Genomic DNA, 26,300 nt, shown 5'->3' with positions numbered 1-26,300 from the left:
AGATCTACAGCTGAGCTATGGTTCCTCCGTAAGGAAGGCATGACGTAGGTTGGGTAAGTTTCATCTAGAGGAAGTGCCAGGTGCTAGGTCTGGCCAGAGGGATAGATCCTGATTTCCCATCCTCCCCCACCCGTACATCAAATGTGAAGAGTTGGTGACCCCACTCACCTGTCAATCATGCCATGTCACAATGACATCAGGTGACACAGCACTTGGAAGCCCCTAAAATCAGCTAACTTCAAAGTACTGCCCTGAGGTCTTCCAGTCTCCTTCCATCATGTGTTGGGACTGTTCTGATACAGTCTCAGTTCAACAGTGAGACTCAGCAGGCCTGGGCATCACCCCACAGGAACTGAGAATGTGACTTTGGAACAACTCCCCCAAATAATCTGCAGTGATGAGCAAAGGCTGTTCCACAGCAAGCAAGCATGTTCACGTGGAAATGTGTCCCTGAAGGTTAAATGCTTGAAAACCAGTTAGCTAGCTAAAATTTGTTTCCAGCTGGATTTTTACAAATGGAAAGAGATGAGCAGTAATGTCACTTAGACATGGAGCGCAGGACAGTAGCTCTAAACTGCCAGGAGGCAGTTGAGGGCAAGAGATAAAACCACCTAAATTTAAGAATAATTCAGCAGTGCAGCAAACTGACAAGAAAAGGATGTGAGATTTATTAGAGGGGTGCAAAGTAGTTTTCTAGGCAGCCCCCCCCCAGCTTTGTTGGAGGGGCAGCTGGATCTGCAGCACCTTCGTACTCCTCATTCTGCTGCAAAGAGGGAAGGGTCTCCACAGGCCCTTCCAAAGGTTATTCATCCCATCTCCACAAGGTTGAAGAGGCATCTGCAGGGTACCTTCTTTATGGAAGCCCCCCCTCCCCCGCCCATTCAGGTGTTCCACTGGATCCTGTTTTAAGTCTCCAAATTTACTAAATCAAGTTCTATTCGGAGATTGCAGCCACTTCACATCAACAAAAGTCTGTCCGTTTTGTCAGTCTGGACTCTGCACACTCCAGCGGACCATGTTTTCTGCTTCTTGATTCCCTGCCGCTGCCGCCGCTCTGCCCCACTGCACAACCCACTGCACTGACAAAGGCCAATAAGTGCAATTCACACCACACATTTAAAAGCACTATGATACTGCTTGAAACCACAAGTTTCCCCTAAAGAATTCTGGGAGCTGTCATTGGTTAAAGGTGTGGAGACCCTTATTCCCCTCACCTCACAGAGCTACAATTTCCATAGTTCCCTGGTAAGAGGGATTGACTGTTAAAGCACCCTGGGAATGGGGTCTCCTGACAGCTTTCAGCACCCCTAACAAACCAGAGTTCTTTGGCGGAAGCCACGATGGTTTAAAGTGGCTTCATAGTGCTTTAAATGCAAGGAACGAAGGCGGTCAAAGCCTTCCTCAACCCCCCTTGTTTTTCTCACCTCCAGGTCAAGTTCAGCGAGCACCTCCTGCTGGCTTTTCCCAGGCTGCACCTGAAGCCTCTGATCTTGCAGCAGGCCCTGCTTCAAAAGGGCAGGCTTCATGAGGGGCAGGAGATGGACCAGCTGTTGCAACTGTGGGAGAAGAGAGGCGCTCGGAGTTAGTGGCTGCCATGAGCACCATGGGAATCGGTGCTCTAAAGCGATCAACTGGGACACCCCCTACACCCCCCAATTAGTGGTCAACAAATCTGTCAGGGTCGGGTTCTCTCAGTTTCTTATTTCTCCAGTCTTAAGCTCAAGTCCACTACATTTCTCCAACTCAAATACATTTGTATATGGTATTTTCACTAACATTGTCTGTTATTCACTCTGTACACCAGTTCAGTGGCCTTATGCTGCAAAGTAGTTCATACATTTGCTTAATAAATAGCTAAAATAATCACACCTGCTCTTTTACGCATACTTCCCCCTACTATAAGTATCTTTGTACAGCGGTACCTCAGGTTAAGAACTTAATTCGTTCTGGAGGTCTGTTCTTAACCTGAAACTGTTCTTAACCTGAAGCAGCACTTGAGCTAATGGGGCCTCCTGCTGCCGTTGCACCGCCGCCATGCGATTTCTGTTCTCATCCTGAAGCAAAGTTCTTAACCTGAGGTACTATTTCTGGGTTAGCGGAGTTTGTAACCTGAAGCGTCTGTAACCTGAAGTGTCTGTAACCTGAAGCATATGTAACCTGAAGCGTATGTAACCCGAGGTACCACTGTACATATTGCATACAAATGTTTATAAATGTGAATTTCATGTATTGTGAAATTCCCGTATTGTTTTCAGAAAGTGCGAACTAAGAATCCAAAGGGCAATTTCTCCCCCATTGCTGCAGCCAACCTCTTCCCACTTCTGCCTTTCAGAAGGAGCTGAGCCCCATGGCAGCATGGGAAGGGGGGCGGCTGCTTTGTCTCGGCAACACCTGGCGCCAAGAGCAGCTGTGTGCTTTGCTGCGACCTAATAATAGAGGCAGGGCCAGACCCTTCAGTTCCGTGGGCTGCAGCCGACAGCCCAGCCAAGAGGCCCGCGAAGATCGAAAGCCCACCGAGTTAGACACACGTGGAGATCAACGGGGTGAAGCACTATTCGCTCTGGCACCATTCCCACAAACTGCAGGTGTTTGGACTGTACCACTTCAGAATTGCAGGTGGGGACTCACATGAATTAAAGTGCTCCCAATATTGAAAGCTATGTGAACAAACAGATCCGCGCACAGTTATAAGTCCAGGAGAGCACTCACAAGCCAGCCTTGCCCCCCACATACACATTTTCTGTGTATGGGGATTTTTATTTTTTCCCTGGCATGGCAGAGCATTCAACTATGTGACTCTTCAACTGGCACCAGAAGTGGTACAGCTCAGAAACAAGCACATTTTACCACCCACTGCTGGCAACACGTGGGTCTAAACAATGGGCCCCATGTCCTCCTCCTTCCCAATTTACGCCAGGCCCAAGCCCTGGCTAAGGACATTTCCTTGGATTCACCCCTTGCTATCTTTCCTTTGCTGTCCCTCCTTTGAGATACTTTGCCGACAAGGCAAGGATGAAGAGCCGCAAAGGTAGCAAGAGGTGAAGGCTGTGGAAGAGGAAGAAGGCTGTGGACTTCATGGAAAGGTGAGTTGGGGGGAGGGACTGGAAGGAAAAGAGCGGGGGGGGCACCACGTAGGTGTTCTGGGAAGCCGTTCTCGGCTGTGCAGCTCTTCCACATGAGGGGGGGGGGGCGCTATTACTGGCACCCGGTTTCTGGATTCCTCAGTGCACTTCCAGGCAGAATCTGGCACTTTTCAGACTGGGTGTGGAGGGAGCAAGGGATGGAAGCAAGGGATGGGTGCCTTATTTTACAGGTTAAAGATATGGCAGGTCTCCCTTGATGCAGACAGAACCGTAAGGAAAACTGACTCAAAGGAAGGGAAACTACCAATTGCGTTCTTTAATATGGTGTCCAACCTTGATTTGATTGATCTATGGCTTTTTAAGCACCTGTTAGAACGCCAATTCACATTTTTCTTCTCTATTCACAATTCTTTTTACAGAATAGATCACCTTTGGGCTTCAAAATAATTAATAACTAGGGTAAAAAAGGTGGAATTTCAGCCTAGAACAATATCTGATCATAATGCCATTTTGATGACAATAGCAGGTGAAAAATGTTCCTCTTTTAGAAGGAGGTTAAACAATGCCGTATGGCAAAGTGAACAGAATGTAAACAGGGGGATTCAATCCCTACAATCATCTGCTGATTTTAATCTAAACAAAGAAACAGACTTAAGTATAGTATGGGACGCTAGTAAAGTGGTGATGAGAGGTTTTTTTAATTCAACAAAGCGCTTTCTTAAAAAAAGGAAAAGGAAAAAAAGAAGCAGGAGTTGTCAGAGGCATTATTAGAAAAGGAGAAGGAACAAATTCTAAAACCAAAGGATGAAAATATCATACAAGCAATTAAATTACTTCAGGCACAATTTTCACTATTAGTGAATCAGGAGATTGAATAGAAAATTTAATTAATGGAACAGAAAAAGTTTGAATTTGCTCATAAACCAGGCAAACTGCAACTTAAAAAAGAAGGAAAGAATAAGATAATAAATAATATCTATCTATCATCTATCTATCTATCTATCTATCTATCTATCTATCTATCTAATCTATCTATCATCTATCATCTATCTATCTATCTATCTATCTATCTATCTATCTATCTATCTCTATCTATCATCCATCTATCTATCTATCTATCTATCTATCTATCTATCTATCTATCTATCTAATCATCTATCTATCAACAAAAAGGACTCCAAAAACCATGTTTTATCTTGCTTATGTATTTTTCTACCTACAACACCCAATAGAAAGGCTTCTGGTTTCTTTACAATGTATATTTCAACATTTTTTAAAAGTTCATTATATATCATTTCCCAGGAAGCCTTCATTTTCTTACAAACCCACCACATATGGTAAAAGATACCGTCTTTTTCTTTACATTTACAACATTGATTAGTTAGTCTGTACATTTTTGCTAACTTCACTGGTTTATGTACCATCTATACATCATTTTCATTACAGTTTCTTTAAGTGAACTGCAAGCTGTAAAATTTATTCCATCTTTCCAAAGTTTTCCCCAATCCTCTAATTGTATATTATAACCAATGTTTTTGCCCAATGTATCATAACTGATTTAACTTCCTCATCTTTCACTGCCATTCTAAAAGTAGTTTACACATTTTTGACAATATTTTAATTTTAGAACTCAACAAATTTACTTCAAACCTGGATTTTGTAGACTCAAACCCATTATTTTTCTTATCTTCTTTAAATATTACATTTATTTGATGATAATGCAACCAATCTTTCACTAAGCTTTTAATTTCTTTGTAAGATTTTAATTTCCACTGATTGTCTACTCATAGCTGTCAACTTTCAGATTTGAAAATAAGGGATCAGCAGCCTCGAAAATAAGGGATCAGCAGCCTCACCTGTCCCAGAGACAGTCTACAGGAAATCTAACAATCCAGGATAGCAGTGGGAAACGGCGCTGAAATACGGGAATTTCCCACAAAAAAAGGGAAAGTTGACAGCTATGTGTCTACTTCGATCACCAAATTTTCATAGGTGGCCCAATTTCCTTCCATATTTAACTTTTTTACACTTGTAGACTCCAATGGCGATAACCACCATGGTGTTTTATATTTTAACAAACTCTTATATCTATTCCATACCTCGTATAATGATTTTTGAAATATATGGTTCAAAAAACCCTTGTTTACTTTTACTTTATCATAACATAAGTATGCATGCCACCCAGATCTGTTATCATATCCTTCCAGATCTAATAGATCTGTTTTCTTTAATAAAATCCAATCCCTGAGCCAGCACAGACAAGAGGCTTCGTAATACAATTTTAGGTCTGGCAAGGCAGAGCCACCTCTTTCTTTTACATCTGTAAGTAATTTAAATTTAATTCTTGGTTTCTTCCCTTGCCAGATATATCTTAAAATTACTTTTGCCACTCTTTAAAATTGCTTAGTCCATTTATAATTGGGATTGACTGGAATAGAAAAAAACATCTTTGGTAGCACATTCATTTTAATCACAGAAATTCTACCCCACAGGGATAGTTTTATTCTTCCCCATATTTCTAAATCTCTTTTGATGCCATTCCACACTGGTATGTAATTATCTTTAAACAAATTAATATTTTTAGATGTTAGCCATACTCCTAAATATTTTACTTTTTTAACCACCTCTATACCTTCTTGTTGCAATTTGTCTTTCAAATCCCGATTCATATTCTTTACAAGCATTTTTGTATTTATTTAATTTAAAACCTGCTACTTGCCCAAATTGTTCAATTATTTCAAGTGCTCTTTTAGCACTGATTAAAGGTTCTTCCACTGTTTTAACAAGATCATCTGGAAAGGCCCTTAATTTGTATTCATTCCGACCAACTCAAATTCCCTTAATTTGCTCCTCATTTCTCATATTTCTGAACAGGACTTCCAGGACCGTGATAAATAATAATGGAGATGACAGGCAACCTTGTCTTGTGCCCTTTGTAATTTCCAAATTTTCACTTAATACATTATTATTATTCCTAATAAATAATAACATTGATGAGGATAAACACCTGACAAGCCCAAAAGAAAAAAGGAAAGCTTTCGGAAAATTTTATAGGTTACTATATCACCGTGGTAAAGAGGAGTGTAAGAAAATGGACTCTTATTTGAGTAACTGTAACATACCACAAGCATCCAAAGAAAACCAGATAAGTTTGAATGCACCCATATCAGTACTGGAAGCACAAATGGCAATACAGAGAATGAAGATGGGGGACGCACTGGGACCAGATGGACTTACAGCAATTTATTACCAAAAGTTCCCGGATGCTCTTATCGAACCCTTTAAAGATACCATGAATAGAATATTGGAGACGGGAGTAATTCCTGTATCATGGAAGGATGCCTTTACTACCCTGATCCCCAAGCAGGACAGTGATCTAAAAAAGACAAAAAATTACAGACCTATTTCTTTACTGAATTGCAACTATTACACTATTTGCCACAATTTTAGCTAATAGAATAAAAAAAAACCATTGACTGAGGCAGTCTACAGAGACCAAGTTTTTTATATATTTTTTTCCATTTTTTAAAACAATATTCTTATACATTTACATCATTTTCAATTTCTACACTTCTGGGATTACTTAGATCCCTTAGACTTCTCCCTGCCCCTCTGGTTTCCAATTTTTCCCTATTTTTTTGCATCTAATTACGTTTTTCTAATCCATTTTACCTCCTTTTTTACCTTAATTTATATTACATTATAGTATTACAACAATCTTGCTAACGTTTTTAAGTATACACAGTGGTCTCTATAAACTTTTTCCACTCTTGACTGAATTTCTTGTCATCTTGGTGCCTGATCCTCACGGTCATCTTTGCCATTTCGGCATAGTCCATCACCTTGGTTATCCACTCTTCTTTAGTTGGGACTTTCTCTTCCTTCCACTTCTGGGCAAGCAGCAGTCTTGCACCTGTTGTTGCGTACATAGTCTTTTTAATTTTTTTGGTATTTCATCTCCTGTTAACCCTAGTAAAAAGTCTTTTGGTTTTTTGATAAAAGTTATCTTAAACATTTTTTTCAATTCATTATATATCATTTCCCAGAAGTCTTTTACTATTTTACATGTCCACCAGATGTGGTAAAAAGTACCTTCTTTATCTTTACACTTCCAGCGTAAGTTGGAGGTGTTTTTATATATTTTTGCTAATCTTACTGGAGTCAAATACCAACAGTACATCATTTTCATGTAGTTTTCTCTCAATTACAACAAGCCATAAATTTCAAATCCTCTTTCCACAACTTCTCCCATAAGTTAAATTGTATATTATAACCCACATCTTTTGCCCAGTGTATATTACAGCTTTAACTTCTTCATCCTTGGTGTCCCATTCTAACAGTAGCTTATACATTCTTGATAATAGTTTCTCATTGTTCTCCAATAATTCTTTTTGAACCTTGAGAATTCCTTCCCAAAGGCCACTCCTTTGTTGCTCCTAAGTATGTCACTTAATTGGTGATATTGTAACCAGTCCGTTAATAGGTGCCTTATATCTTGATTTTTTAAAAATTTATTTATTCAAAGTTTGATTGATTTTTTTTCCAATTTCAATTGATTTTCCATTTCAGTTAACAGCTCTCTATAGATTGTCCATTCTCCTTTCATGTTAATTTTTTTTAACAGATACTGCTTCAAGTGGGGAAAGCCATCATGATGTTTTATTCTCTTAAACATTTTAATATGTTTCCTGTACCATATAACTTGATTTCCTTATAATGTGGTTCAGGAACCCTTTGTGTACCTTCGTTTTCCCATATCCTAAGTATGAATGCCAACCAAATCTATGATCATGCCCTTCCAAGTCTAATACATCTGTATTTTTTAACATTATCCATTCCCATAGCCAGCAGAGAAGGACACTTCATAATATAATTTCAAATGTGGTAGAGAGAATCCACCCCTTTCATTAGCATCTGTTAGCAATTAAATTTAATTCTGGGCTTCTTCCCCTGCCAGATAAATTTAGAAATATCCTTTTGCCATTGCTTAAAGTATTCTGGCTCCTCTGACCACGGTATTGATTGGAATAAAAACAGCATTCTTGGCAATACATTCATTTTAATCATCGAGATCCTTCCCCACAAAGATAAATTCATCCTTCCCTATACCTCCATATCCCTCTTTATTTCATTCTAGATCTTTACATAATTATCTTTGAAAATAAGTGCTGGAGATGTAACAAGGTTGAGGGTACGTTTTATCATATGTAGTGGACTTGTAAAAGGGTAAAAGAATATTGAGAAATGATATATAATGAACTGGAAAAAATGTTCAAAAGTACCTTTCCAAAAAGAGTCCTTTTTGTTGGGGATAATTCAGAGGGAAATTCCCAGGTGTCAAAAAGGACTATTTATGTGTGCCATTATTGCAGCCCGTGTCTTCTTAGCCCAAAAATGGAAAATGAGTGAGGTCCCAACCAAAGAAGAATGGCAACTTGCAGATTTAACACATAGAATAAGAGAACAAGAAAAATGCAAGTTTAAAGAAGACTAGAAAATGTTTATGGAATATATGAGTAAAAACTGTGTTCATTTAAAAACACTGGTAACATTAAGATAATTTCACAGTGTAAATAAGATTTGATAGATGTAACAATGGCTTATTGAATGGTTTAGTTCATGTAAAATATGCAGCGCTGTATGGTATGCAAAACGAACCACTGAAAGAGAAGAAGGGAAATCATTGATTCAAGGTTGTTTAAATGAATATTCTGAAATGTAATTTAGAAAAATTAATAAAAACTATTTTAAAAAAAGATATGTCATGGAGATGTGTGGAATTCCTCCCAGGGCCTCTGCAGAGCTTGGGCCCCTGTAGCAACGCAGCCCTAACAATGGGCAGAATAAAGCAGCCGCCTCCGCTGGCAGACACTGGGGAGCCATGAGGCTTTGTGGGGAAGACCTGTAGGTGCCCTATAGCCAGCTCTACACCTGCTGGTCTAGCTTGCTGCCCTCAGGGGCAGTGCAGCCTGCTGTCCTATCATCAGTGCCAAGGTAAGATCCAGCTGTCTGTCTGGTTGCCTTTTGAACATCGAAAGGGTGTGTGTGTGTGTGTGTGTGTGTGTGTGTGTGCCATTTTGTCCTTTGCCTCAGGCAGCAAAACATCTTGGCCCAGCCCTGGATGTGTGTGAGCCAAGGGGCCTGCTCAAGCAGCAGCTTGCAGGCGTGTCGTGCCTCTGCTCGCCCCCCGCTCTGTCCTCCAACCGGTTTGCTGTTAGCAGCTCGTGACTCAGGGCTGCCTGTCGAGTGCCTGACAGCAAGACTCACCCATTCTGCCGGCAAACAACAGCTCAGCATCCCACTGAAGAATATCAGAGATTGGCAGGAAATTGCAGCAGCTCCAAACCCTGGATCAGAAGCCTGCAGTCTATACTGGCACACACACATGTGCACTGGTTTTCTTGCTGAAGCCGTGTGCTCTGCGATGGAGCTGAGGGCATAGTGCAATTGCTATGCTGCTATTGAACTATGGTGTGCAGCACAAGCAGAGCAGAACTATCCAGTCCTTTGCCTTAGGACTTTTTCTTGGTGGGGGGCATAATAAAGGCAGAGGCAGATTTCCAGCAATGGACACTGGGTCTTGAATTGCAGAGCCAGTTTTCCTGCAACAGAATCACAGGTGGGCCAAAGATTGCCAGATTCAGCAACGTAGTGTTGGTTGCCGCTGCCAGGGATGGGTGTGCACTGGAGCAAAGCGGGGCTGCACTGAGCTGCCTACCCCCCCCCCCAGCACAGGGGGGAGCCAGCCAACGCGGCCCTTGGTGGACAGAAATGGGGGACTGGGCCGGACCACGCTTGGGTCACCTGTATGGAGGCGCCTGGTTCGCACCCACTCAAAAATTGTGTGCCCGGGGCCCTGGTACCCTTCACACTTCACCCCCATCCAGTTCATAATAATACATACAACATTAATACAAAGAATGTATCCAGTTGTTCAGAGTACTTCACATGCTTCAGTCACCCTTACAAGGAAAAGCACTATTCTTATTCCCACATTGCAGATGCAGGAGCTGAGGCCATGAGAACAGCTGCTTGTGGCTGAGCTCTGAACTCATGGTTCATACTTGGCCACAAAAGCATGGCAATGTCAGTGGGCACTTCCAGACAACCTGTTTATTGAGCATTCATCTTGATTTGTTTGCAGGGAAATTAGACAGCATTGGCTATTTAATGTGATTTGTTTGCTGGAAGGTTAGATGTTGTAGCGTCAAAGCCTCTGTTGTTGTTATTGCACACTTCCCAGTACATTTTCCCGTCGGTTTCCTTTAGGGAAGCCGTTTTGTTCTGCCAGAGCTTCCAAACCTGAATTTGCTGGTATGTGAATGAATCCCACTCAAAAATAGCAACAATGCCCGGGAAGTGAACTAACAGCATTCTGCCCCTTTGCGTGGAGCTTATCTGGCAGCATGATAGGGATGTTGGGCGAGTCAGCAGCAGCTGCTGCAGCAGATCTTTGCGCTCAGTCCCATGAGGAGGGAGGGTGACAGGGCAGGTGGGTGAAATGATCAAACAGTAAGAAGGCCTCTCAAATGCAAGGACTCTGACCTGGCCAGTTTGTGCACTGCAGCTCTTGAGACCAGGAGGCAATTGAGTGAGCTGATGAGCCCAAGACATTTCTGGAGTCACTCAAAACAAACTAGGATATAATACTGGCAAAGGCCTGAGAGAGGAGGAAATCAAATAAAGCTGGGAGAGGAGAAATGAAAGGTGAAGACAGGCATAATACAGAAACAGCTCACAGCAGATTTGTCAGCCTGGCTTTCTTCAACTTTCACCAATGAAATGACAGGCATTTGGCTAGCATAGCTGGCAGCCTTGCCCCTTCTGCCATGCTTCAGGAGTGTTGATACCTTTTAACATTGTTAGAAGTGCTGTACAAATGCCTGCCTTTATATCGTCACTTGTTGCTGTATTAATTTAAAAAGTTTTTATTTATTTATTTTAAAACTGCTCTGGGGAAGAGAGTCGTCTGCTCCCAACTTGCAGAACTGGTTTCCCCGTCACTGCCTACTCAGACTTGACTCTGAATAGCAGCCTCTGTGTGATCTGCTTGGCACGCAGTGGGGGCAGCTTGATAGACCTGGCTGGCCTAGAAATGCCCTGCATGTTTCTCCCCAATGTGAAGACGTTTGTTTCCAGTTACTTTGTTGTCGTTAGCAAAAAGAAGGGATTGTTGGCTCCTGTCTTAGCTGCCACTTGCTGCTCACATGATGTGAGCCCCAACACCACAGAACCAGAGCCCAAAGGATTCTACCCCACACATGCACCCCACAGATGTCACATGGGAGTGAGCACTGTGGCTTGTGGGCTTGTAGTCAGAGGATGAGGGCCGGAGGCTGCACTGGGGATGAACAAGCAGAGCAACCTCCTCTTCCCTGGCTCAGACAAGGCCCTTGAAGAGGCTGCACGGCGGTTCCCTTCCCTTGGCAGAAGTTGTGGGATCAGTTCACTCACCGGCAACTAGAGACAGCAGTTCTGTGTTTTCAGCTCCCCCAACTGACTTGCAGCAAAAAAGAATCCCATCCCTTCTCCTGAAAAAGGCAGCCCTATGAAATAGGAGGCACCCTGACACCGAAATAAAATGAGTCAACAATCTAGGGACACAAGGGCAGACTTACGAGAGACACCAATCCAACATTTCCGTGCCATTCCTTTTTGCAGGGGAGATTTGCAAGGGCAGAAGAACCGTTTGGGAGATGGGCTTCATCTTTTGCAGGCGTGCTCCCTGGATTCTCCCTGGATTATTGACTCTCCTCCTCCCTTGGCATACATGTAAGTGGAAGTGCAACTTGCAGGGCGGGGGCTGCACTTCTCAACCCCTATAAGGACCCCAGCTAGCAGGCAGCTCCAGCTCCATTTCTTAGGCTTCACCCTGCCTGCCCTGAGTAATGTTGTTTGAGCTCTGTGAGCTGCCATCAATGCTACAGTCTCTGCCTGCCTGGGTTTTCAAGCCTAAAAAGGCAATGGAACAGCAAGCAAATGGAAGGAAGCCAATCCCACCCCACTCCCCCGAGAGAACGGAAAAGGCCACTCAGAAAGACAGCCTCTGTTCCCAGCCAGGCCTGACCTTCTGTAGGATAGGATGTGGGTTTCTGCTGAAAGGGACCAATTCACATGACACTGACCCAAAGCCACCATTCCTTGACCTCACCATTGTCTCCCATCGAAATGGCACGAGAGAGGGGGTAGCAATGTGGGTGTCAAATCCAGACTCCAGCAGGGAGGGAAAGGAGGCTAGCAGGAAGGGGGGAGCCTGTGAGACTAAGAGAGCCCTGCTGGATTAGATGAATCGTCTGTGTAGTCCAGCATTCGGTTTCTCGTGCTGGGGAGGCAGAAGCCTCCAAGAATCCCATGTCTCGTGGTACGTGAGGGCAGAAGCCCCTCCAGCTGCTGCTCTCCAGTAACGGGTGTTTGTGACCAGCAGCCATGTGTCGGGGATTGGCGGGGCTCCAAAGTGCACATGGCAGAGCCAGGGGACCAGGGGAGTGACCCAGGAGAGGGGACCAGTGATTTATGGGGTTTGATGCCACCCACAAGGCAGGAAATAGGGCAGGGGGTGGAGATCACTTTAGCTTACTTTTTCTGCAACTCTTTTTGAGATATGGCAATCAAAAACCAAACACAGTTATACCATAGAGTTTTATAAAGTTGCTATGATATTGGAACTTTTACTTTTTTATCCCTTCCCTAATGATCTCGAGCCTGAAATTTGCTTTTTAAAAAACAGCTGGTGTACTCTAGCACAGTGTTTTGACCGAGCTACCCAACATGATCCCAAGATCCCATTCCTGTTACATCAGACTCCATCAGTATGCATGCAGCTAGGATTTATTTTTATTTGCCAAGATGTGCTTAACATTACATTTACTTACAACAAACCATGTTTGCTATTGCCCATTCACTCGGTTTTGAGAGATCTTTGGGAGCTCTTTACAATTCTTTTTATTTTTACCAACCTGAATAATGTGGTGTCACCAGCAAGTCCGGCCTCTAACCGTCCTCCCCCGTATCTAGGCTGTTGATGAACATGTTAAAAACTAAAACAGCTCCTTGGGGAACCTTACTTTTGTGGGAAATTTCAGTCAAATATAGCTAGCAAGCTTGGGGCTAGTTATTGCATGAAGGGGTTATTCCCCCTTCACCTTTGGTGAAGATGGAAGTAAAGGTTCTTTGTTCATTCTAAAGTTGACCAAGACAACACTGCGCTTCAAGCCCAGACTGTGTGCCGAGAAGTATTTTTCTGTGTTTTGTAAAACACTTTTTTTCTACCTGTGTTCTTCTTGCTGCTGCATGGAATAACACATTAATCTCTGGAGTTTGTAAGTAATGCATTTAAACTTGCTAATGGTGTGATCTGTTCATTGCAAGAAGGGTAGAAATGGGGAAGTGCTGTAAATGGGTTAAATCTAACAGCCTATATTCCTAGGCTATACTGTTGCTTGCTTTTGTGGTCTAAAACTTTGCTGCTGGGACTCTGGCTCTGTTACTAGAGTTTGATTGCCCCACATTTCAGATGTAGGCACCCAGCGCATTCTTTTATTAATTAGCCCACATGGGTGATATATACTATTTCTTCCCCTGCAATCTAATCCGTCTTTTTAGCAACCAAGACGTATCTCATTACTGTCATCATCAGACCTAAACCTTTGCTGCTTGTTCAGGACAAGGATGAAGAATACAAGGCATCCAGATATTAAGTGGGGGTTGGTTGCAATTATTTCCTCTGCTCAGCCCATAATCCAGCCATGCTGATGAGTACATTTTTTTTAGCTGCCTATAAAAAGTGTGCTTGTTTCTGCACCTCCACAACGCCTGCTGACTCAGTATACCATAAGTCAATACTGATCCTTCTTCAAGCTGGCCTTGTAAAGGCCACCCTGAATTTCTCAAGGCTCCAGGAAGGAAGAATGCACAATAACATCATAGGTCCAGGTCAGACTGTGCATTTAAACAAATAATTGGCAAGAAGCTTGAAATGAGGGAAACTGGAAAAGGTGGCTTAAGCAGAGTCACAAAACTGATCCAGCTTCTCAGAAACTTTGGCAATTCCACTGCTAATCCCTGATAAAGTCCAAAATTCTAAGGCTTGAGTTGGGAACCCGGAGGTCCTTTCAAGGACTGGGCGTGCTCAGGCCACAAAGTCCTTCTTCAAAGAACGGTAATGTGACACACATCTGCGCTTGTGATTGACCGGCATATATAAGGCCTCCAGACTGGACTGGGCAGGCCAGGTGTAAACCGGCTCTTGCCTGGCCAACAGGTTAGAAGCGCCTGCTTGCTGCCTCAGGTCTGAGTGCAGCTTTGTTTCCAGGCTGGCTCAGCTGCCTGCTGCCCTGGCCAAGCCTTGAGGCAGCACGCCTTGCGCAGATCGGATGGGCTGAGTCGGCACTTCTGGGGCCCCACTGCCCCTGCCAAGCTCCTGTGCAGACTTGCCCTTGTAAAAGCGATTCCTCCGTGTGCACTCTTTCCCTGCCTCCCAAGTGCTTCTAACTCTGCATAACCTCGTTGTGGGTTTGAATGTTAACAAATCAGCAGAAATTTCATTTCAACGGAGCACTGGAGGGGAGGGGGCTGTGGGGGGAGGAGGAGAGGGAAAGCAATCTGTCAGATCTCCTCTCCGTTCACGTCCATTCCCATCGCTCCCCATTGTGCCTGCTGATTGCGTATTCTTCTTCCTTAAAAAGAAGCCTTGGAGAATATTTAAACAATAGCTTACTTGCTGGGATGAATCACAAAACATATATAGAGCTAAATATACAAAAATAAGCCGCCCACCTGCACGCCTTTCTCGGCGCAAAAGCGCAGAAGCCAAAGGAGTTTCTGCTGTGATGGGCTTTGGAATAAGCCAAGTTGGCAATTTCGAAATTACATTCAATTGCTGGAGCAGAAAACAAAGTATATACAGCTCTGGACATCAACATTTTTTTTTTAAATGGGGGTGGGGGGTTGATTTTGAAGGAAGCAAAGCCAGAGCTGGCTTTGTCTGTCAAGTCATTCCCTTGCAACCCAAGCTGCATGCAAAGGACTCCTTAACTCTCTCCTCTCCATTGCGCACAAAACTTTTACCAGCCTGGGGCTGATGGGAGATGTAGTCCAAAACATGTGCAGAGCACCAATGTTGGTAAAAGTTGGTGCACAGCAGGGGGCTACAGGGGGGGGGTAGCCAGGTTTTTTGCCCTGGGCAAAGCCTCCAGAGGGGTACCATTGAGGCTCCTAGCGTGTGTGTTTGTGTTTGTGTGTGTGTGTGTGTGTACGCAAATGCACATGGGAGGCCAAACTGGGTCTTTGACCCTGGTGAAATCAAGCCCAGTTTTGCCCCTGGTGCACAGCAAGAGAGGCCTGGGTTCCACGCAACCCCCCCCCCCAAATCTTAGGCACCTCACCTTTTACTCTTGTCCATAATGCAAGGGCAGCTCTCAAGGGCTTTGAGAGAGGGAACTGCTGTTCACTGCCTTGGGGGGGGGTGTTGAAGAGTCATTTATCTAGCATCTCAGATACATTGTGAGGGTTCTTGGGGAGCAGATGAGAAGCCCTGGGTTCCAGACTGAGTTGCTAGACCTCCAGTTGCCTACCCCTAATATACAGAAATGTGTGGGAAAGGGCTGATGTATTGCTCATAAGGAGAAAAAAGTTTATCTTCATTTTGGGATCCTGTCAAGTCTTCATCAGTTTGCATCATTCAAATAGAGTTACAGATTTTTAAAAAAATGTTTCAGCTTGCTTAAGATCATAAGAACGTAAGAGAAGCCTGCTGGATTAGGCTAAAGAGGGCCCACCTAGATCTGCCTCCTGTCCTCACAGGGGCGAACCAGGCGCCTCTGGGAAACCTGCAAGCCTTCTTTAAACTGAGCAGGGAGAGTTCGGCTGGAAGACACAGAAGGATGGGAAGCAAGAGCGATGGAGTGCTGCAAGGACCGGGCATGAGCAGGTGAAAGGCAAAGACACAGCAGAATGTGCAACTGCCGTTGTGGATGTGACTCCCCTTCTCTCTCTCTCTTGCTTTTCTACCAGCCCCTCCTGCCAAAACGTTGACCGAAAGCTCTTTGAGCTGCAGAGCCTCCTGTAAAGCAGGGCAGCCAATGTGGAAGTACTGGCTTCCATCCTTCCTGAACGTTGGCTCTGCTGGCTGGGGCAGGTGGTAGCCGTAGTTCAAAACAGCAGGAGAAAGGGCACCAGGGTGGGGAAGGCTGCTTTAAACCAGCATGAATGTCTCAGTCAGTAGAGCATGAGACTCTTAATCTCAGTTGGTCAAAAAGATTCCTGCATTGCAAAGGATTGGACCAGATGACCCTCTTGGTCCCTTCCAACTTTACAATTCTATGAATGTTTCAGCAAGAGGCATCCTGGCTGGGCCCCAAACCCAGCCCTTCTGATTACTGCCTCCCTGCTTGGTTGCTAACCAGGAGGCATATGGAGGGAGGAGAAAATGAATTTGGGGGCAGCAGGATTCCCAGCAGTGCATCTATGGCACTGGCGCATAAGACCCATGGGCTTTTTCCAGTGGCCTTGATATCCTTTTGTGAGAGTAGTTATATAAATAATTTTATAAACAAACAAACAAACAAACAAACAAATAAATAAATAAATAAATAAATAAATATTCATCAAAACTCTTGACACAGAAAACATTCTGTCAGACTATTTGGCCCCTCATGTATGACAGATACACATGCTCCTGTCTACGCAAGAGTGCAATGTGTGGGAGATGCTGATGGCAGGGCACATGCTGCTGGAAAGGATGCTAAGAGCAGGCGGCCTTGCTGTCGTGTCGCTTTCCTCTGCAGGGATCCCATCAGCCTTTATCAGTCCCAGACGCAAGCAGCTATATTAATTTTCTGGCATTGCGTTCAAAGTTGAGAAATCAAAGCCAGGAAGGATTGGAACCCCGTCACACATGGCAGTCACAAAACCACTGTGTGCACCTCCTCCCTTTCTCCTCCCCTCCTCTGCCCTGGGGGGGGGGGCGTGGAGATGGAACCCAGATGAGAGCAGAAACGTTGCTGGAGGAAAGGATGGTTTCTAGATGTCTTAGACGGTGCGCCACCTTGGAAGGTTCTGAAGGGGCTGGATGCACCTTTTTAATTCCGGGGTGGGCAACATGCAGCCTGAGAGCTGCTTCTAGACTAAATGCAGGGAGGGGCGAGAAGAAAGAAAACGAAAGAAAAATGGGAGAAGTGAGAGGGAGAGAGAAGTTGGTGGCAGAGGGGCAGGGGCAGGGAGAACACAGGCTGTAATAGAGAGAAGGGGAAGAGAAAGCAGAGAACGAGGGAGGGAGAAAAGGGGTGTCCTGCCCACTTCTGGCCCCAGCCTGCCCACTACCAGCACGTGGTTCCCTGGCAGATCCCCCCCCCCCCCGGAATGTATTCCTCAAGATAAAATGACTTGTCCTTTCGTGCCTTAATGTGTGTCCGAATTCTGACCTGCAAAGGTTCCTTCTGCTGCCAGGGAGTTTGCAGGGCACAATGTGGCTCTCCTTCTGTGCCAGGGCCAGGCTGCCCTGTGTCACACCTGCTTTGCTTCCCCTTCTGGGTAGACATGCTCAGACGTGCACAGCTGCAGTGCTCAGCCTGCTGGGGAGTTCTGAATGCATTCTAAGTCACACCTGGAGTTCTTGGGGCCCTGTAAGCCTGGCTGGCACTCTGTCTGCACCCCAAAATATGTATATGAGCTTGGAGAAAGGCATGCAGCAACTCACTGACAGTCACACAGACATAGAAAGGCCTCTTTCACAGGCAAAACTTTGACAACTGCTGGTCTACACAAATGTTTCAGCATCCACAAACAGGATGCAATATCCCTGCCAGCCATGCTCCCAGAAAAACCCATAGCCAGTATTCCAAGGGAGCTCCTGCTATACAAGAAAGGTGATTCCGACTAAACCTCAAGAAGAACTGCCTGACGGGAAGAGCTGTTTGACAGCGGGATGGTCTCCCTTGGGAAGTGGTGGACTCTCCTTCCTGGGAGGTTTTTAGGCAGAGATTGGATGCCCACCTGCCATGGATGAGATGAGATCCCTGCGTTGCAGGTTGGGCTAGATGGCCCTTGGTCTCCCTTCCAGCTCTAAAATTCTGTGATCCTTTGATTCTATGTTGGAAGGATCCCAGGAAAGCATCATCAGACCTGGAACCCGTTCACCCTCTTCCCACGTTTCCCCACACTAACCTCATTGCTCACTGCTGTCTGCATCTTTCCCAGCAGCTTTGTAATGAAACAGAGACTCAGGTTCCTGCGCAGTTGTCTAGAGGAAAGACGAGAAAGCATCAGCCTCTCCAGCCCCATGCCAAGAAGCCTTCCCTTCCTTCATCATGCCATGGACCCACTCTGCCAAGAGCGTGGCAGATTCCTGATGTTGCCAAAGGGCAGCAAAGTTTCTGTTTTCAAATGGAATTATTACTTTTTTTAAAAAAAACACAACCCAACAAGGGCAGGCAGGAGCATTTGGATTGTATGCCTCAGGTGCCAAAGTGCCCTTTGGATCAGTCCTAAGGATCCCCACTCTTTTTCTCTCTCTCCAAGGCTCTCAGGGCCCCTCCAGATATCCTTTTCATGGGGCATTCATGGAGACTGGGGCAGTCATATGCAACCCCACTTTTTAAGAACTGTTCAAGTCTGCAAAGGTTTTGGGATGAACATTCTGCTTTGCCTCCAATCAGCACCTGCCCCGTAACCTCCTGCTAGAATCCTGTAACTTTTCATAACCACAAATATTCAGGTGGGGACAGGATTCGCCCTGCTTTTGCTGTGCTATAACACAAGAGTTCCCTTCTGGACAGCAACAGTATAGTAACACTGGGGAAGCATCACAGAGCAAAGGATGTGTGGGTGGTCCAGTATAAAGTCACAACTCATGCACTATTACTGAATCTGTGACATGCTGCAGAATACACCCACAAAAACCCCACTGGTCTGGAGGGACCTCAGTTTCCCATCACAGGTTTCATTCACTCCATGAGATTTGTGTCAGGAGAACCACTGGGTGGATTGTGCCCCAGATTAGTGAGTGGCCTCTTGGGTTTCCCTTCTCTCGGGCAATGAAACCATCTTGGACAGATCCCACCAGCACCATGCAAAGGTGTCGCTTAGGAGTGAACCACAAACCTCTTGCTAAAGCATTGGCAGAGCTCTCTCTCTCGCTGCCTCCCACTTTATTTAATTTGCTAGCCACTCTGTGAGCATTCTTTTGGATGATTTTCTTTTTACTAATTAGGTAAATTTAGACTGCCCTCTTATTATGTTAGCACTACAGTTGTATCCTCTTTCCGTATTCTGCGTCGTATTATTATTATTTTATTAGATTTATATACCACCCTTCATCACAAGATCTCAGGGCAGTTCACAGGATAAAAATAAGTAAAACAAAACAGCACAACAACAACATGCACACCCTTCCCACAGTCTCATTTAAAAGGCTGTAGAATATTAATCAGCCCATGGCCTGGTTGAAGAGGAACGTTTTCTCCTGGCGCCTAAAAATTGGGTTGTATCCAGTGCAGCGCTAAGTTAAAGTTGCTTAGTGGGATACTTACTCTACTGGTGGGATGTTGTTGCCCAAAGGAATGCCTAAGCAGGTTGCTGGCATCTTTGCTGCACAATGATTCTCTGCTGGCGCAACACTGCACTGGATTCCTCTGTTGCGCTGCGTTACTCCCTTGCACGAGGGCCACTGCAGAACTCTGGCACCACATGCAAACCAAAAGCTTCTGTGCCAACAGGCCACTCTTATCATCCCCAGCATTAGGCTGGAACTCTTGACCCTCACTTCAAGTCAGAGTAAGCCACCTTGGCTATATCCAAAGCCAAGCAGCAGCAAGTAAATTAAATCAGCTATATGCATTCTGACAACGCAAACTGGCACGCTGCTCTTTCGCTGACGGTGACGTCATAGAATCATAGAATCATAGAGTTGGAATAGACCACAAGGGCCATCGAGTCCAACCCCCTGCCAAGCAGGAAACATCATCAGTCACTGGCAACAAGGCTGGCAGCCGGGGATCCCTGAGGGTCAAGCCAGGCAAGATGTAAAAGCAGTCGTGGGAGATTGGGAATGGCGTTACGCCGGGGGGGGGGGGAGTTAACGTTCCCCTCTGTGAAGGCCATAGCACTGATGAGCAGGAAGGAGCCCACGCATCCTCCTCCAGGGATTCAGCGCTGCAGAATCTCCAGAGCTTGCTGCCCCTTGGGACTGTGCCAAGGCCCACACCCTTCTCCCCAGCCCTGCTTCCCACCCTCCTCGAGTGTTTTGCCTGGCTAAAATGTGTCCATGAACTCTGACAATGCCTCTTAGTTGTTTGGTTGTTTGGACAGGGGCTAGAGAGGGACGTGTGAGCATGTGCAGAAACGAGCCCATTTACAGAAAGGCTGCTCCTCCGACCTTGGTCCTTGGCCCAACCTGCCACTGGCATTTGGCCCCCAGAAGGTGGCCCAAGAGGCAATGTGGCCCTTGGTCACAAAAAGGGTCCCCCCACCCCTGCCAAATAAAGTGGCTCGGGCTCGCAGTTGCCGCAATGGGACTACATGGCAGCAAACTGAGCTCTGATTCAGCCACCGGCTCTGTCCTTCCCCGATTCATAAGCCAGCTGCCTGCCTTTAAAGTGTCACATGAATGATATCTGTTTATAAGCCCGCCCTTCAGCTTCTTCAAAGGAAAAAAAGAGAAACTTTTCCTTTTATATATGCAAAGCTGTCCTGGGAGTTTGGGAATGAGGGCAGATTGCAAGCATCATAAGCAGCACCAGCCACAGCTGGCTTTGACTGACAATTTGCAGTCTTATTCCCCCCTCCCTGGCAGTTTGACCCTGATGATGGGAAAAGGTGTTCTGCCTGAACTGAATGGAGCTGAGCCACTTTGAAATTGAACCCGCTGCTCTACAAAATGATGTCTTCATCCATAATGTTTCAAGGTACCCTTCAGCCCCTCTATTTGCATACCATTTGGGAATCCCTGCTTTAAATGAAGAAGTGTTTAAATGAAGAAGAGGAGCCCCCGCCTCCAAGTTCTGAATTACAGTTCCCCTCAGCCCCAGTCAGCTGTATGGGGGCTGGAGCCGATGGAGCATGGCCATTCTGGCAGAGGCTGGTGGCAGATGCAGGGCAAAAGATCTGCAGAAAGGCACCAGGTTGGCACATTTTGAGTGGAATGAACACATAACAGCGCTGAGCATTCATTGTGGGTTTTGTCCTTGCTGCCGAAAGAGAAGCCCTTTTGTTTTCTTCTGCTGAGGGTGTGTTCCTTTTGTGTGATGTGTAAATATTACTAGCACCATGTGAAACTCTGCAACTTAGTGCTGCTTCACTTCCTACAGGATTCCTCCTACAGGCAGCTTCTTCGCTGTGTATACACATGGCATGGAGATTTAACACAAATTCCAGATTCTTTTTTTAATATGCACAAAGAGGATCACATAATGTGCAGAGTCCTAATTTTTAAAATTTCTTTAGAATATTTGTACACCAACCTTCAGAAAAAATTATCCCAGAGAAGTTTACAATATTGTTTAAGACTTTAAAACAACAATAGCAAAACGAAATAAATCAGAACATTAAAGCAGAGTGGAACACACATTAAACACACCAGTACTTAACATAGTATAAAATCGTTTAAAAAGCCTGAAAGAACAATCACACCTTAACCTGGTGCCTAAGGTCACTTTCAGACAACCTGCTTATTAAGCATTCATCCTGATGTGTTTGCACAAAGGTTGAGCAGAGGTGACAGCTATTTACTGAGCATTCATTCTTATTTGTTTCCGGGGAAGATAGATGATGTTGCATTAAGCAAATGTTATCTCACACTTTCCAGTGCCTTTCCCCATCACATTCCTTACTGCAAAAAGGCTGGGGGGGGGGGAGTTTCGGGGGGGGGGGAGGTCTGTTGTGCAAGAGCTCCAAATAAACCTGAATTGCACAACCTGCATTTGCTGGTAACTGAATCCCACCTAAAAATGGTGACATTCTGGAAGCACCCAAAGTGACCAGATACAGTGGTACCTCTAGATACGAACAGGATCTGTTTCGGAGCCCCGTTCGCATCTAGAAGCAAACGTAAACTAGCGATGGCCCGTCTGCGCATGCACGCATCGCTTTTCGCCGCTTCTGCGCATGCACGTGACATCATTTTGAGCGTCTGCGCATGCGCAAGCGGCAAAACCTGGAAGTAACGTACTCCGTTACTAACCTGGAAGTAACGCGCTCTGGTACTTCCCGGTTGCCGCAGAGCGCAACTCGAAGCGTACTCAACCCGAGGTATGACTGGGGAAGGTGTTGGTTGCCCCCTGCCTTTCCCCCAGTATCTGGGGCACCTGAAGAAACAGCTTAGCTAAAGATTTGGGCAGGTTGGCATGGGAGCAGGTGGGCCTTAAGGAGTATGGACAACTCAATTGACATTTGTTCCATGTTTTCCTGGGGAAATTGTTGGGGCGGGCACACACACAAAACTGCCCAGACCCAGCCCTCTGAATCACAGACCTGTGCCTAGAAATCGCAGCACAAATGGAAATGTGGATGAGCTTCTGCTTCTCAAGTTAGCCAGAGCCTCGCTACCCTCTGGGGCCAAGACCCACATCTGGAACATAAGACTGGCCAGCCAACGAGACTATCCAGGACTTCGGTGGAATAGGAGTTTCATCGACTTGGACTGCTGCTCCTGCTAACCTGGGGAGCCTTCCTTAAACAGCTCGCTGCCACAAGAGAAGGGAGGTGTTCCCACAGAGCTCACCACAAGCTTAGTCTGCCCACAACAGTAGCATAAAGATCTGGTGCTCTTAAGCAGTGGCACGAGGAAGCCTTCTTTTTAGGCCCGCAAGACTTTTGCTGAGCTCTTTGGCTTTTGCTGAACCATAAAAAACTTTAAGAGTTGGAAGGAACCCGGGGAACCATCTCGGCTAAGCTCCTTCTCCCCGAGACAGGATTTCCTGGACATAAAGCAGCCATGACAGATTCGTGTCCAACCTTGTCTTGAAAAGCTCTAGGGAAAGACATGCTGCAACTTCCTCTTGCACTGCCAAAGCGTTTGTAGTTTCCTGGAGTTCATGGGAGAGCTTCTCCTGTGCAGCCCTTTGCTCCTTCCAACTAGTTTAAATGGGGCAAAGTAATGTGCATTGCACAGTAAATTATGCAATTTATAAATTATACAATTTACAATTTATACAATACATAAATTTATAAATTATACAACAACAAATCCATTTATTGTGAGGACCATGCCTGTACACAAACATCAACACAACAATAGTTAAAAATATTAAAATTCATTAGATACTATGCCAACAAAACCTTCATCCCACAAAATAGAATGAGAGGGAAAACAAGCAACGAGTTAAACAGACGATGAAGGGGTCTTTACATTGTCATCCATAAATCTTTCCCTGGCTTTCATGGCCTTCATCACAAAAACCGCTACCACATAAATTATACAATTTATAAATTATTCAATTTACAGGTTACATAATCCATTTTTTCTCTCCATGCAGAATTTGGATTACATTGCCTGAAAATTATGGTTTTCATCCAGCGTTAATCTGGCTCATAGAGACCATGTCTATATCTGTGTTGGGAGGGCTCAGAATGCTCTTCCATAGAATACATGTCCTTTTAATGTCGTGGAAGGAGAGATCATGGGTTTCTTTCTGTTCTTATTTTTATTATGTGTTTTGTTTTGTTTTTTTGTGTTGTACTTTTGTGTTGTGAACCGCTCTGAGATCTATGGGTATACAAATTTAATAAACAATAGTAACATAATAAATTAAGGTTGCAATATTTCAAAAGGTGAATTTTGTAGTGACGTGGGGTTTGTGATTTCAGCTCTCTTGACATAATATGCTGGAGACAGTTCTCTAGTAACTTCTTTATTATAGCAAACAAGACTGAAGACTGAGGAGGGGAAAGCTACATTTATAGGGACAGGGGACTAGCTAGAAAGGATACATTTTGGAGGGAACAATATCAGGCAATCACAGTCCTGCCTTTTGGAGGAAACCAATAAGACAGAGGATCCAAATACAGCAGCTTAAATGAACCAATAGTAGCTGTACCCCCTGAAACCAAAAGGCAGTTACTTTACCCTAATGCAAATACAGACAATAATAATACAAATATAAAATCCTTTGACTCAATACACAACAAATTTGACCTTTTTTTTTTTTTTGCAAAGTTGTTGAGTCTGCCAACTGGCATGCTGATACGGTCACCCACAAAACCATTCACTGGGAAGAGGGATACCTGAAGAATCCGCAGCCCTGGAGGGAGCCAGGTAACTGCTCCCTCCAGACAAAGCCATGCAACTCAGCTCAGCAATTCACACAGCCGGATCCCTGCCAGCACTCGAGTCATGATTACTTCATTAGTTAGATTAGGAGAGAAATGGCTGCAAAGTCTATTGCAATTGTAGCTTTATCACTGGGCACTAGTTGCCCAGGGAAGACCCTCCCCACTTCTAAGGTCTGCCAGCAAGAGACTTTAAGGCTGCAATTCAATAGACCCCTACCCTTGGGCTGGGGTCTTGGGGGGGGGCGGTTGGTGGTGGAGGACCTGTTTTTATTATTGATATTAATCTTTTGTATCTTTATTTTGGATCTTATGATATATGTGGAAATTGTGCAATTTGGTTGTGTATTTTTTGATGTTTTATTTATTGTTTATAACTTCTTTTGCTATCTTGTAATTATGTATTTTCCCATGTTTTAAGCTGCCTTGAGAATGGCTTGAACTATGGAAAGGTGGCCTACGAGTTAAATGATGCATATATGTATGTACCTGAGAGTAAGTCCCATTGAAGTCAGGATTGCACCTTGCCTGCTGATAAAAGGTAAGCTCAGAGGTCACACTGGACAACTCTGCTGTAGCAAGGCTGCATAGCACACACTGTGGGATGTAACATCACTCAAGCAGTCAAATACAACATTTCCTGTTTGCCCAGAGTGGACACACAGAGGAATGTTGCTCCAGCCAGAAGGACTAACTGTCACACCTGGTCTGGAGCATCCTCCCCCTGTGTGTGACCAGGTAGATGGGCGTGACCCTGGCAGACCCTACAAATGGGCCAGTCATGCAGCCATCTCTCTCTCTCTTGATCCCTTCTCTCCATTTTGCCTTAGCTATCTGCTGGCTCTCAGCCAGCAGCACATGGGCTCATCCCTCACAGAGGATGAACCCACACTTTTCTCTGTAACTGTAACTACAAGATAATGCCTGCCTTCAGGACTATACTGTGAACTGAATGTAAGTAATGATCATTACTTTTAAAAGAAGACTGTCATGTCATTACTGTTTTTAAGAGGGAACTAAATAGGAAATTTACCAGGAACAATCCAATCTGGACAAGCCAGACTGGATTGCTCAACTTATACGATTCCAAGGAATCTATCAACTGACTTCCAGCAATGTGCAAGGGAATGTGCTCTGCTACTAGCTCACTAGTGTGAGTGAAGAAGGATAATATTTAATCAATATATCCTCTCCTACTATCCACAACATTCCCCCCTCAACTCTGTCTTCTAACACTTCACTGCCTCCCCCTCAGCCCTTACCACCTGAGGCAGCCACCTCTCTCTGTCGAATGGTAGAGCCAGCCCTGTTAGGGATTGAGTATGTCTCCTGTGTGAGAGCACCAAAAAGCTGCACAATATGGAAATAACTTCCTGAGAATCTTTGGTACTCAGGCTTATATGGGAAGCCCTGCTCCTTACTCAGTGTGGAGAAGGAAAAGCACTTGGTACATGCTCAGAAGTAGTTCTCTTTATTCTTGTTGGAAGTTTGCAGGAGAAGAGTTTACACTGACCGAGTAAGGAACCTCCTAATTACCAGACTATCCCTGTACCTTTATCTCTCTGCGGACTTCTCTCTCTCTCTCTCTCTCTCTCTCTCTCTCTCTCTCTTTTTCTCTCATTATTTTTGTTGTCTAGAGACTGATACATCTTAGGCAGTATCCCGTTTACAGCTTCCTCCTCTTCCTCACACTTCTCTCTCGGACCTCAATATGGGAGGTCATCTTTAACTATCCTCATGGCTGCCTTGTTCTTCTCTAGACTAGTTAGACTAGAACTAGAAACCTTTTCCATCCAAGTTATGCATCTCCTACAACAAACAACTTTATTATTATTTTTACCTACAAGCATCTATGTGTGTGAGGCTGCAGCAGGTGTCGTCTACTCTCTAACCAGATTCACTAAGCAAACACTGCACACTTAGTATAAGAAAGGGCTTTGAAGACCTTGTCATTCA

General features: G+C 44.7%; 1 protein-coding gene across 6 annotated transcripts in view; it reads right to left on the bottom strand.

The window, feature by feature from the left end:
• The window catches only part of FAM178B (family with sequence similarity 178 member B), a 192,648-nt gene that overhangs the window by 39,004 nt on the left and 127,344 nt on the right, over positions 1-26,300 (bottom strand). For 5 of the 6 annotated variants that reach the window (XM_083514191.1, XM_083514192.1, XM_083514189.1 and 2 more), the window contains 2 exons: positions 18,246-18,321; positions 1,425-1,556 (listed from right to left, as the gene is read on the bottom strand). In XM_083514191.1, the coding sequence (XP_083370317.1) occupies positions 1,425-1,556; positions 18,246-18,321 (208 nt within the window). The remainder of the gene's footprint in view (positions 1-1,424; positions 1,557-18,245; positions 18,322-26,300) is intronic. The other variant, XR_014528653.1, reaches the window with a different exon arrangement.

This window comes from Podarcis liolepis, assembly GCF_965112155.1.
Source record: "Podarcis liolepis genome assembly, chromosome: 7".
Lineage (NCBI taxonomy): Eukaryota > Metazoa > Chordata > Lepidosauria > Squamata > Lacertidae > Podarcis > Podarcis liolepis.
Note: the sequence above shows the minus strand (reverse complement) of the source record. Positions and strands in the feature narration are given on the sequence as shown.